Genomic DNA, 13586 nt, shown 5'->3' with positions numbered 1-13586 from the left:
AAGAGGAAGCACATTGACTCCCCTGAGTCTATCACCTCTGACACTGACTTAGAGGAATCTGAAGGTTCCACTCGATCCCCCTCTGAGGATGTCTCCTTTGCTGACATCCTTGAGATCCTGAAACAGAGGGGGAACTGGCCAGCCCTTAACCCTTCGGAGGATGAGTCAGTGTATCTTGAGGCATTTGGCTCTCGCCCTTCTACCTCCTGGGTGTCCCCTCCCTTTGACCCCGTTATGGAAGTGGTGGCAAGGAAGGCCTGGACGGCTCCTGATTCAGTGGAACCCACCCCGAGGAGGCCATCTAAATTTATTACTGCCCCTAGAGATAAAGATTTTTTATCCAAAGGTGTCCCCGTTGATGCCATGCTGGTGGCTGCGGCTACTAAGAAGGAGTTAGCCGATCCTTCGGTTCCTGTCCATCCTCCTAATAAGGAATCTAGGACCATGGACAGGTACGGCAAGCGGATGTTCTCATCAGCGACCTTTTCAATGCGGTCGCTGAACTACTTATGCCACTTCACTCGTCTCCAGAGAGACTTACTCAAGGATATGGGTGAAGTGATAAAGGATCCTACAGCTGAGGGGTTCCAAGACAGAATGAACTCCCAGTTGGCAACCCTGAATTCCATCGTTAACTCCTCCATGCGACTTGTCTCATATGCTGCGGATGGGGCGAGTAGAGCTGCAGGCACAGGTGTTGCCCTATGACGTCACGCCTGGATGTGGCTGTGCAACTTTGCAGACCCTTTCAAGGCGTCCTTCACCAATTCTCCCTTTGATGGATCATCCTTGTTTGGTCCACAGGTGAAGGATACATTGACCAGGTGTGAGGTAGAAGGTAAGACTCTCTCTGCCGTAGGAGTCCGTTTTTCTACCCCTTCTAGACCCTATCCCAAAGGTCAGAGGGGAGGAAAGATGTGGTTCCATAAACAATCCCAGGGAGTCTCATCTGATGCACAAGGTCGATTCCCCTCTAGAGGCAGAGGGGGGAATAATAATAGACGCCGCCCTAGAGGCAGAGGAGGTCCACAAAACCAGGGTAGCAGAGAAATGTTCTCTGATAAACCCTTTTAGCATCCCTGAGGGGCTGCCCGGCTGTCCACCTTTGGAGGCAGTCGGGGGGAAGGTTATCCCTGTACCCAAAAGCCTGGCTTTCCCTTACTCAAGACAAATGGGTACAGTCGATCATATCCGAGGGTTACAAAATTCCCTTTATTCACATCCCATCCCAACCCAAAAGATCCCTTCCAGATGTTCCACCCAGTCTAAGGGAACAAGCAGCATTAGAAATTTCAAAGCTGCTATCAAAAAGAGCTATCCAATCAGTCCCAGCAGACCAGCAAGGATCCGGAATCTACTCCCAATTCTTTTTGGTACCAAAGAAAACAGGGGTCTGGAGACCCATACTGGATCTCAGCTACTTAAACAAGTATGTCAGGAAAACAAAATTCCGGATGGTCACGCTACAGTCCATTCTACCCTTCTTGGGTCAGGACAATTGGATGTGCTCGATAGATCTTCAGGACGCGTACTAGCACATCAAGATGAACAGACGCTCCAGGAGATATCTCCGCTTCAGGCTGGGAGCCAGTCACTACCAGTTCAGGGCCCTGCCCTTTGGTCTCACTACTGCCCCCCATGTGTTTACCAAATGCATGGCAGTGGTCATGACTCACTTGAGACGTCAAGGATTCCAGGTGTTTCCATATTTAGACGACTGGCTCCTTACCGCCACCACCAGACATCAGCTTCTTCTATCCAGGGACTTCACCATCCAATCTTGCCAAGCTCTAGGCATTTCAATAAATTTCGAAAAATCTGCCTTGTCGCCTTGTCAATCTATTACCTTTATAGGCGCCACCTTAGACACACTCAATCTTTCAGCCAGACTGACAGAGCAGAGAGTGTCAGGCATTTGAAAACAAGTTTCCCTTCTCTTACAATGCAACAAAGTCAAAGCCAGACTAGTTTTGAAGGTGTTAGGACTCATGGCAGCAGCTATTCCCCTTCTCCCCTTAGCTCGCTTCCACATGAGGATCCTCCAATGGATGCTGTTTACTCAATGGTCCTTTCAACAGCTCCCAATGTCCCATACCATATTGATAACTCAATCATGCAAGAATCAACTGTCTTGGTGGATCACATCACCTCAAGTTCTCCGAGGAAGACCCTTCACTCTTCCCCCCCAGTCGCCACGTTGACAACAGATGCCTCCCTGATCGGGTGGGGGGGGCATTATCAGGGCAGGACAATCCAAGGCACGTGGCAACCTTTCGAGTGCCACTTGCACATAAACGTCTTAGAGATGAGAGCAGTGCTTTTAGCGTTGCAAGCCCTTCATGACTCTCTTCCCACAGGGACTATTGCAATTCAGACGGACAACATGTCCGTAGTGTGGTACATCAACAAACAAGGCGGAACCAGATCATGCCCTTTATGTCGAGAGGCAGTCAGACTTTGGCAATGGGCGATCTCCTCTCAGCGTTTTCTGATAGCAATGCACATTCCCGGGAAATCCAACGTTATTGCAGACAAGTTGAGCAGGGCAATTCTCATGCCCCACGAGTGGTCTCTAAAGAAATCAGTTCTAGAAGAAGTATTCCTAAGATGGGGCCAGCCTTGCTGCGATCTTTTTGCTACTCCCCAAAACAGCAAGTGTCACGACTTCTTCACTCTCTTCCCATTACCAGGCCATCCCACCAGAGACGCTCTAGTCCACGATTGGCCCCGGGGACTTCTATATGCCTTTCCCCCCTTCCCACTGATTTCTCAACTAATTCAGAAAGCCATCGCTTTGAGAGTGACAATGATCCTCATTGCCCCTTACTGGCCTCGACAGATATGGTTTCCGTTTCTTCATCGTTACCTTTTGGAGCAGCCTTGGCATCTTGACCCAGTACCAGATCTGTTAACCCACCAGTCGGGTCAGCTGCACCAATCTCTGCTTTCTCTAAACCTCACAGCGTGGTTTCTCCGATTCCAGCCTTAGCCAGGCTTCCCTCAATATCTCGCTCGGTCCGAGATATCTTGATAGCCTCTCATAAATCTTCTACCCGGAAGATTTATAGTAGCAAATGGAAATGCTTCTCTTTTTGGGCAACATCAAAAAACATAGATCCCTTTACTGAACCTATCCAGTCTATTCTAGACTTTCTAGCAGAACTCTTTCATTTAGGATCATCTGCATCTACCATTAGAGTTCAATTGGCTGCCATATCTAATTTTCATGTTGGCGTCTCGGAGTCTAGCATCATGGCTCACAAACTCTGTAAAGCCTTTTTAAGGGGCGTACTTCTTCTCAAACCTCCAATCAAAGATCCCCCGCCTCAATGGGATTTGAACTTGGTTCTGGCATCCTTAATCCTTCCCCCCTTCGAACCGGCGGCTTCATGTTCTCTGAAGTTGCTTTCTTGGAAGACACTTTTTCTGGTAGCTATAACTTCAGCAAGAAGGGTATCTGAACTCCATGCTCTGTGCAGTCATCCTCACTTACTTAGTGTTACTTACTCCTTACTTAGTGTTTCACAAAGATAGGGTATCCCTCCGTACTAATCCATCCTTTTTACCTAAAGTTTCCTCTCAAGTAAACCTAAACCAAATTATTGATCTCCCCGTCTTTTTCCCTAACTATTCAAACAGGTCGGAACAAAAGCTACATTTTTTGGATGTTCATCGCCAACTTAGATATTACTTAGACAGGACTAAACAATTCAGGAAATCTGATCAATTGTTTCTGTCGTATGCGGAAGGGAAATTGGGCCTTCCTGTTACTAAAGTATCCCTCTCTAGATGGCTCACCTCTACAATTACCTTCATCTATGAAATCAGACATCAAAAACTACCCTCAAGACCTAGAGCTCATTCAACTAGGGCATTAGCTACATCCGTAGCTTTTCAGGATAGGCTGCCAATAGATTCCATTTGTGCAGCAGCCACCTGGGCTTCTCCTCATACCTTCATTTCACATTACAAATTGGACATGGTTTCCAGTAGCCATGCCAACTTTGGTTCCACTGTTCTCAAGAGTCTGTTCCGATAGGCCACCCGGGATAAGGTGCTAGGGACGCGGTCCCATCCAGCAAGAATGAAGGCGAGATAGACAACTTAACATTAAGAAGTTATGTACCTACCATAATGTTCCATGTTAGTTGTCTTCTTCTCGCCTTCTTTCTTGCGTCCCACCCTCTTTCCCCCAAGCCTGGACAGACCGACATGAATTCAGTTTGTGTTCTTCCTCTGGAAGTCGTCATTCCCACACGTTCTTCCACCTCCTTTTCTCCTTTCTTAGGTCTGCGATACCTTTCACGCAGGTTGTTTTGAGGTGGGTTTCGCTTCTCCATTCTATGGAGACTAGGGTTGCTTGGTATAGCTATCAAACGAGATCTGAGTAGTTACCGCCTAGCATTGTGGGATATAGGGGAGCCTCCAGCCAGTGGAATTAGCTCTCGAGCTTTAGTATTGGCCGAGTCAGAGCCGACGATCGGCTCCGAACCCATCCAGCAAGAAAGAAGTCGAGAAGAAGACAACTAACATGGAACGTTATGGTAGGTATATAACTTCTTATTTATAGTGATGGATTATGGTTCCCATACTTCCCCCCTTGGCTAGAAGCTGTCAGGATTTATTACATATGTGTCAATAATACACACAAAGAGCCTTGCTAAGATCCGCTGCAGCTTCTGGAAGTCATAAAACAATTTCAAATCCCCACCCCTCCAGAGTAACAGTTAGTTTACCCCAATGACAATGCAGGAGGCTTTGTAGTATAGACTTTTTGTCTCTGGCTGCATTGGGATCTATAAGATACAATCTTTATTGCCTAAGTCAGGTAATTTAATTTCAAACTATTTTCAGAGTTTGCGATTAACCACTTCTCTTCCAGTATCCTGTGTTAAAACATATACATTTAAACAGTTAGAATAATGCATGTATATTTCTTTTTCTGTCCAGCAGGGCACACTGTGTTGGTACATTTTAACACAAGCAGCTTTACAAATACAATTTTCAACACAAGCGTCTGTACAAATCAGTTTGATAAACAAATGACATATAATTCTTTACAAAATTACAGCTAATTGCTGGCATATGTTACACATTGACTGCCCTTCTTCTGGCATAGTTGGCAGTACCTCACATCATCAAACTGGCATTCAGACAGTGCACTTTCTAGCCAGTTACTGAAACTTATCCAAAAATACAAGTTCACTGGCTGTCTTTTCTGAGATTTTTGTTTTCACACTGGGAGAGCTGAGATTAAGCTGTTACTCTGTATAGCCGTCTCGGAAATCCCAGTCACTTTTCATCTTTTATCTTTCTTTATTCTGTGTAAGTAGATAGCTACTACGTAACCCAGATGGCTTTTTAAGGCTGCAGCAGGTGCATCCCCTTTGCATATAGGAAATGGATGTGAGTACAGATATAAATTTGATTACATTCTTGGGTAGATGTGCAGTTGTTAAATTATTTTTGGAAACTAAGACTCTCTCAGCATTCGTATCAATTTCTCTCTTATGGCCTGGTAACTGCTGTCATTTCAACAAATGTGTACAATATAACTTTCAAAATATTTACTATTGTCTTATTATTGCCATCTAGAAGCATATGTATACTATGTCTGCATATTCTTATATGTTAATGTGCTCTCATGTTTTCATTTGTCTAAAGAACCGCAAGAGATTTAACTTGCATATGCTGACCCATCTCTATACACTGACTAAAATGTGAAGCTGGAGATTCAGTGAAGGCTGAAACATTTTCTGATACATAGAGTTGCTTCATTTTAGTTCATATAATGATTTCTCACAGACTTTGATTTTCCTGCATTTAGTATTGTTCTTTACATTAACACTGGATTTATTCAGCTGTGAACAAATTTGTGTAACACAAATACTTCTTGAAGTGCTGATAGGATTGCTAAATTATAATTATGTCATCCGAGTAACTAATTTATTTATAAACATAATAATAGAAAAGATATTGGCTGCATTATGCAGAAAGATGGAGCCCTGATTAGTGGGCCAGGTAAAAGATGAGTTTGCTGTGGGGAATGGGAGTGAGAGAACGAGGTCAACTTGCTTATTCTAGGAGAACGGAGATGGTTTGGATTACTGCTTCACTGCCACCTGGTGGTGCTGTCTTGTAACAAGAAACAGAAAGGTCTAAAGACTGGTGTTTCACTTTCCAAGCAGCAACATAGTGCTATAGCCGATCTGGTTATGTATGTGTAAATGTTCACTTACAGTCATATATGCTCAGCCACTTATTTAGCACTGGAGCAGGACTGCATGCCTCGGTTTGGTTGTACTTGAATTAGAAGCATGTCCAATAGAAGAAATACTTTGCATAACATCATTGGATACCACGCAAAAGAGGGGAACAAGTGTATCTTAAGAGAAGGGGAATAGGCTTGATGGTTGCAGGGGCTGAGGGTACCTCACAAAAAAGTTAATAGTCCAGCACAGCATGTTGAGAAGTAAAGGGCAAGTAACTCAGTTACACAGATCACAAGCACTAGTACAGACTTTTTTTTTAGATTTTTGTTTTAGCTTTTTAACCAGTCCACACTTTGTGATTTGAAATCTGCATTGGTCAAATGAGTTAGAGTCCTGTATTTCACTATTTTGGGATACGAGCAGAAATAAAGCAGCATTTTAATTAGTCAACCTATCTAAAGTGCATGTAATTCACTTTTGAACTTGCTTTTCAGGAAGAATCTACTGGTGACATTACATTTTATATGAAGGGTGCTGATGTTGCAATGTCCAGCATTGTACAGTATAATGACTGGTTAGAAGAAGAGGTAAGATATATTGTGTATTGTTGATCTTCATTAACAAAATAAGTGTACTTTTATTTTTTTGATTGTAAGTTGTAGAGTGACATTTTTCAAGCTTTTTTTTTTTTTTTGCATTCTCTTAAAATTTTGGAAATGATTCTTTGCTCATTGCAGCTTAATTTTCACATTAGAGCTGGAATTAATTGATTTCTAATAAAAGATGTAGACTGTGATTTTTTTCTTTTCTGTTTTTGTGGGATGTATTTAGTGTTTTCTTTACTCAGTGGAAACAGAAAAGGTTGTATGTGTAACTAAGCATATGGGCATGGTATGGGTCAGAACTGCTGTCAAAGTGTAAAGCACATGGCCAAAACTAACTGGATATGACTTGTGGCACAGTGGCAGTGATGTTAATCATCCTTACTTATTTTATTTTCATCAAACTGACAGCTTTGCTTTAAGGAACTACATCCATTTATTTTAATGTTGTTTGGCATTTCAACATTTTGCATGTTGCTGCAAAACTAAAGTATCAGATGACTAAAAAAGTGCTCTCTCCCCTTCAGAGCTAATTTAATAGATCAGTATTCATAGTTTTTGAATGAATTTCTGCCATGTAATAATAATGCTATTTATGACTTGATTACGTATCTTAATTTGCATATGCTGCCTGTTAACTCGGACTATTTTGCGTGTTCATTTGATGCCTAGTAGCAGTAATCATTGTAATATAATCTAACAGAACAAGCTGACGATATGGTAATGAGATTTCCTATGTATGTTCATAGAGGTATTGCCAATATGAATCAGTCAATATCTGCTTCAGGGCACTTTAGTTCATTCAGGTACATAAATAAATTAAACTTCCCAGAAGAGCTAATATACTGTTGTAAAATTACTCTGTATTAATGGTGCACAGTTAATTCTAATATACTTAGTTTGCTCAAGATTATTTGATTATGTCAGTATATATACTGTACTGAAAGATAATCACAAATTTATTCAGTCCTTTCTGTAAGAGCATATTTCCATTCCATTATGTAGAAGAAAAAAATAACTAGTCATTAGCTTAATGGCAGCCATAAACTCTTGTCTGCAGCAGTTGTATTGAGCAGGTATGTTGCTGTGCAGTGGGCACTGTCAGTTACTGTGCTATATTGTCAGGGTGATGCACATGGAAAGAGGATAATTACACAGATTGAAGATTAATTTTATTCTGGGTGATTTTGTATTACATGGAGGATTCATTTGCATTGGGCGGGACTGTATGTTTGATGGATGTAATTTATACATTACATCACTTACCAGTGTCTTATTATAGTTTCATATGTAGCCCAATCTGTGCTATAATTTCCTGTTATACCGTATTCTGCCTTATAGCAAAATAGTACAAGAAGCCATACCCCTCACGTTGTCTGACTTGCAGTTCTTTAAAAGGGAATAGATCATTAAAGTCACTGGTTATGAATGCATTTGCAGATGAATAGAGTCAAATTTTAAGCTTTTGTTTTTCTGTTGATGTAAGTTTTTACTGAAGAGAAGGAAATTATCCGGATATGGATGTTGTTCAAAGTATTTTCTTTGTTGTACACTTCAAAAATTGCAGTGCTAGTGAGAGGATGATGGTACTGTTGTAGTTTCAGTGTGAGTACAGTTACTTATTAATGTGAATGTTGTCTGCCACGTAAGTCTTGTTTTATAGGAGGTAAATGGAGTTAAGTGTATTGTGCAATTCAGGAAAATGAGAAGCAAATTCACAGTGGGTATACAAAGGTATGTCAGTAACATACTATAAAGACTGGTTTAAAGATTCTATGAAATATTTACACAAGCTATTACATAGATTTGTCATTGGCAGTGGGACAACATGTAGCATACTTACCTTAAGTTCAGAAGGCTGTGGGTTCTATTCCAACACCAGGAAGATGGATTTCTGATACTGCAGTGCAGCATAAGGGGGATGCTGTACTCCTGAGTGTGTCATCCTTCAGATGAGATGTTAAACTAAGGTCCCATCTGCTTGAGTTGGTGGTAGCTCAGCTGGATGTAAAAGATCCTGTGGCACCTATTGAAAATAGTGTAAGTTTCCTGATGCCCTGGCCAAATTTCAGTGTTCAAGTGTTTTTCTCTTGATGATTTGATGTTGCTGTCTTACTTTTACTTTACATGATGGTGGACAAGGTATCCAGTTTTAAAAAGTGGCCATAAGTTCCCATTCAACATGTACACTCCAAGAATGTGTATATTGTTTGAGGGCTGCACACCTTGAAGAAGATTGCTCCACTTTTGGGGCTAGGGCGCTGTCTGATCAGTGATCAAAGTTCGCCTTGTAGGAGCTTCTCCTTGACTCCATGGGAGAAGGTAACCTTTCCCAACCCCCCCCCCAGCAATAATTCTTCAGATAGGGGCAACTGAGAAAATTTTAAAGAAAAAGTTAATGGCAAGGATCAGGATTAATGTTCAAAAGAATTCAGAGAAAGAGTCTAGAATATGTTCACCTGATCTGACAGGGGCATTAGGCCTGACTACAAAGGTTTCAAAATCTTCTCACCTATCTTCTGTTTCGTAACCTATAAGGATTTAGATCTCCAACCCTGGCTTTCTGCAAACCCAGTTTCTCTCCAGAAGTGGTTAGTCCTAGGCTGCAGTCTCCCTCCCTTCCTACAGGAAAGATCTTTCCAAGGGATTTTCAGTACACCTTCTACAGCCTCTACTACATAGTCTATGCAGTCAACCAGGAGCCTGTCTGAAATGTGGACAGAAGGATGAAATTTGTGAGGATCCAGATACAGTTTGGGGATCTCCTGGTATGGACCCCTGTCAGGGGGTCGGGAGCCCCCCCCATGATTGGGATACCTTCTCAGATCCGACCTTCAGATCTGGTAACTGTAGATCCAAGCATGCACCTAAGATTGCCTGCATCATATCTGAAAGACTGGATTTCTTCAACTCCAACAGTTTTTCTGATTCATTCGACTCCAACTGCCTCAGATTTTGATGGGTTCCAGAGCAGAGGGGCTAGTGCTGGTGCCAGAGTGGGGTCAGGATTGGTTCAGAAACTGTTAGATCCTTCCTTTCCACTCAGCACTTCAGCTGTTGACAGAATAGGCCTCATCTTCAGCTTTGGATCAAATTGGTTCATCAGAGCATGCCTTTGTTGGGTTCTCGGAGCATACAGGGGCTGCTTCAAGACCTGTTTTGGCTTTGACCTTTGAGGCCTTGAGTAGAGTCCTTTCTCAGTCCAGAAAGCAGACATCTTTCTCTCACTCAGATTTGTCCCTTCCCCTTTGGCTTCTTCAGGCCTTCTGCCTTCTCTTAGGTTCAAAGGTAAGTAGTAGGCTAGCTGCCCTTGCAGGCCATTTAAGCCTAGTCGGTTTCCATTTTGGTGCTTGAATTAACCTATCCCATTTGGTGTTAGATTGGCCTTACTCATCCCATGGTTGATAATTATATATTACCTCTAATGGGAATTACTGGGATTGTACTATAGATAATTTGAGGCAACCCATGCATGGGATAAAACATTTAGAAACTGCCTGTGTCCAATAATAGGGCATTAATACAGCCAGCAACATGAGGCCTCAGGACAGTCCATGTAGTGGACTACCCATCCACTTTGGAATCTTGGAGCCCCCCCTCTGCAGAAGTACACCTATAGCATGTATGCCAAAGGAGGCACTTGGACTCCCTCAGGAGTCCGTAACTGTGGATACTGTTTTCAATGAGGGGGACAGTTCCCATAGATTCCCCCTAGATGATGTCTTCTTTGGTGAGAGATTAGAATTATTAAGATAGAAGCTTGATGGTCTACCAAAGCCCTCTCTCAGGAGGAATCATTATTCCTTGAGGCTTTTGGGGCTGACCCGTCTACTCCTTGAGTGCTCTCTCTCCTGTGGATGAACTTATGGATTTGATTTCAAGACAAGTTTGAATAGTGGTTGAACCATTCCCCCTAAAGCCCAATACAGTTTTAGTCTCCACAAAGGTCAGGCCTTTCTGGAGCAAGGATCCAACAGTAGATTCCATGGTGGTAGTAGTGGCCGCTGTGAAAAACTGAAAGGCAGCCAGCCCAGCTAGATAGAATTTTGTAGATAATTCTATGTCACTGTAAATATTAATATAATCCACAGGCTGTTTTACAAATGTAAGAAAACTAAATGTAAGAAAAACTGTGTTATATGTTCTGAACTTCAAAAATTTAACCACAGCGTGCACCCTGCTGGAAGAAAGCTAATAAAGTAAAGCATTTTATGACTGATCTCAAAGCTCAGAGAAAGGATGTCTGGATGAAGGAATTCTTTCTGTTGTCTTAGGACAAGAGTTAATTGCTAGATTTTACATGTATAATTTTTGCTGTGGCTTCCTGACCAGGTGCACACTTACTAAGAAATGTACATTTAGAGTTTCTGGTAGCCTGAGAACCAGAGAAGTGTCAAGAATGATGTAATCTAAAATGAGTCACCAGTGATGTATTATCAATTTAAGAGATCTGAGAGAGAAAGAGATAGCATTTTGCATTTGTCTTCAGAACATCCACTCACCAGCACTTGGTTGCTCTTTATGTAAGTAGGATCTTAGACTTTAGTAGTTCTCTTAGAAATAGGTAGAAAATAGTAAGATTCGACTAGCTGTTTTCTATATTTATGTCAGACTATCCTACAGTATTGTTTTAAAGTTCCTCTGTCTGAACCCTTGCCTAGCACTGTGTTGAATTGAGGAGATTTGTGTTGTGTTTTTATTATTTATAATTAAATATTTTAAACCTTTCAACTGTGGCTGTTTTGTATAGATATAATTGAAGCTCTAGAGTACTTGCATGTATTTGGTGATACTGCATAAGCCACTCCAATAGCCTTAAGAGTTTTGGTCACACTTACTATTTGGATAGCAGTACTATTGCACATTAAAATTGGTCACCCTTTGGGAAGGGCCTTTTAGTAGCTGATATTAGTGGTTGGTGGCAGTTGGTACTACCTTATAGTCTGGGCAGAAAGGGGGCACAGCTGGAGAACCTGTGCCAACCTTCCCCAGGAGTGTTTGTGTGTTTGTATATAAATCAAATCTTAAAGTGTGTGTGTGTCAGCTACTTGGGCAGGGACACAAAGCACTGGTTGGACAGAGAGGGTCCTGGAGGTTTTAACTTGACCACTAGGCTGAGATCTGGACCCTATAGCTGTGCCAGTGTGCAGTCTTATTGGGGATCTGGAGAGAAAGGGATAAATCAGCCCCAGACTGACTGTTTTCTCTGCATGCTCTTAAGGGAAAGTTGTACATCTGATGATGTAAATCTTTATTCATTCCTTACTGATAGGACTTTGGTTCTGGCCTCATAACCGACACTGCTGTTTTTAAGCTTGCACCAGCGAAAAACTCTCAGCTAAGACCTACCCATAATGCCCCTCTCATAGTCTCTCCAGATCTCGTTTGCTGCGCTCCTCATCAGACGTGCCAAGCCTTCTCTCTCAAAGCTAAGTGTAGAGTTTTGTGTAAATTTCTCTCAATAACTACTTTTTTTGTCTCTCATCTATAGACTCCTCTACTTCTTCTATTTCTTATCCTCTCTCCTACCTTTGGTAGGCCCTCTTTCTTACCACTTGTGATATTTCTAAGTACCATTGTTGGTACTCTTCTCTTTCTTTCTATCTGTATATAAAAAAAAATAAAATAAAAAAAAAATTCTCTTTAACTGCTGCTGTTGTTTTTTGACTGTTTGCCTTGTCAGCTTAGATTAGTGTGGTGTCATTATGTCTGAAAAAGCTAAATTGGGGTTTAAGCAGTGCGATAAGTGCGGGTGTAAGATGCCCAACTCAGACGGTCATGCTCAGTGCGTTTATTGTTTGGGGTTTCACCATATAAATGCCTTGTGTGATATCTGTTCCAATTTCAGTAATCGCACTCTAGCTGAGTGCAAAAACAAATTGATATTGAAAGGTTTGATGGAAATGCCTTTTTCAAAGGCTCTGTCTGGGACGGAGGTTTCACCAACTCTTAAGACTAAAAAACACAAAGAGAAATGGAGTCACTTAATTCCTACATCTCCATCCGTTTCAGAACCAAGTCGACACCGAACTTCTCCGGCACCTTCGGCATAGACAACCTCAGCACCAGGCTCTATGTCTTCTCCCTTGGTGCCACCTCTAATTTTGACTTCTGTTATGGTACCAGCTTCGGCACCATCATCCTCGGTGCCGTCCTTGGTCTTGACACCGGCATTCACTACCATACCCACTTCGGCACCATCCTGGCCATGGTGCTGATAGCTTATATGGCTCCACAGACAATGACCTCATCGGTTCTAAAGGTTGAACACCTTCCCAGAACCAGATATTCTCTAACTTATGGCCCTTTTTCGGGGCTCCAATTTATCCCCTTTCTTAAAAGACCTGACTCTCCTTCAGCAGCCTCCTACAGATCCACCAGGAGCCTTTCAGAACAAGATGTAGTGTGGGTTGTGGACCAGCTTCTGGCAGCTAGAGGATTGCCCACCCCTGCTATGTCTTCCGTCCCCTTTGGAATGGAACCTTTCACGGCATACTCACCAGTATATTTTCCTCCAGCCTCTTCCCAGGCCCCGGAGACTTCGATACCGATGACTACCCTGGTGCATACTATCTCGGTTCTGACTGCGGAGGTTCCCCTGTCGGCACCGATTACTCTTGACGCATTGGCTCCGTTGGAACCGGTGTACTCTCGGAGCAGTGACGGGCTGTCGGCACCATGGTTCCTAGTTCGGCACCTATTTTTTTGCTGGCACTGTCTGTGGTCACGGCTCCACCAACAGCTACCAGTCCTCTCAGAGCTCCTCACCTGG

At 42.5% G+C, this 13586-nt stretch overlaps 1 protein-coding gene across 2 annotated transcripts in view; it reads left to right on the top strand.

Annotated features, from left to right (window-relative positions):
- The window catches only part of ATP9B (ATPase phospholipid transporting 9B (putative)), a 4837291-nt gene that overhangs the window by 3853151 nt on the left and 970554 nt on the right, over window positions 1–13586 (top strand). For both annotated transcript variants that reach the window (XM_044066988.1, XM_044066990.1), the window contains exon 17: window positions 6707–6799. In XM_044066988.1, the coding sequence (XP_043922923.1) occupies window positions 6707–6799 (93 nt within the window). The remainder of the gene's footprint in view (window positions 1–6706; window positions 6800–13586) is intronic.

This window comes from Protopterus annectens, chromosome 3.part1, assembly GCF_019279795.1.
Source record: "Protopterus annectens isolate FY-2018-M chromosome 3.part1, PAN1.0, whole genome shotgun sequence".
NCBI lineage: Eukaryota > Metazoa > Chordata > Ceratodontiformes > Protopteridae > Protopterus > Protopterus annectens.
This window is presented reverse-complemented; position numbering and strand designations above follow the sequence as displayed.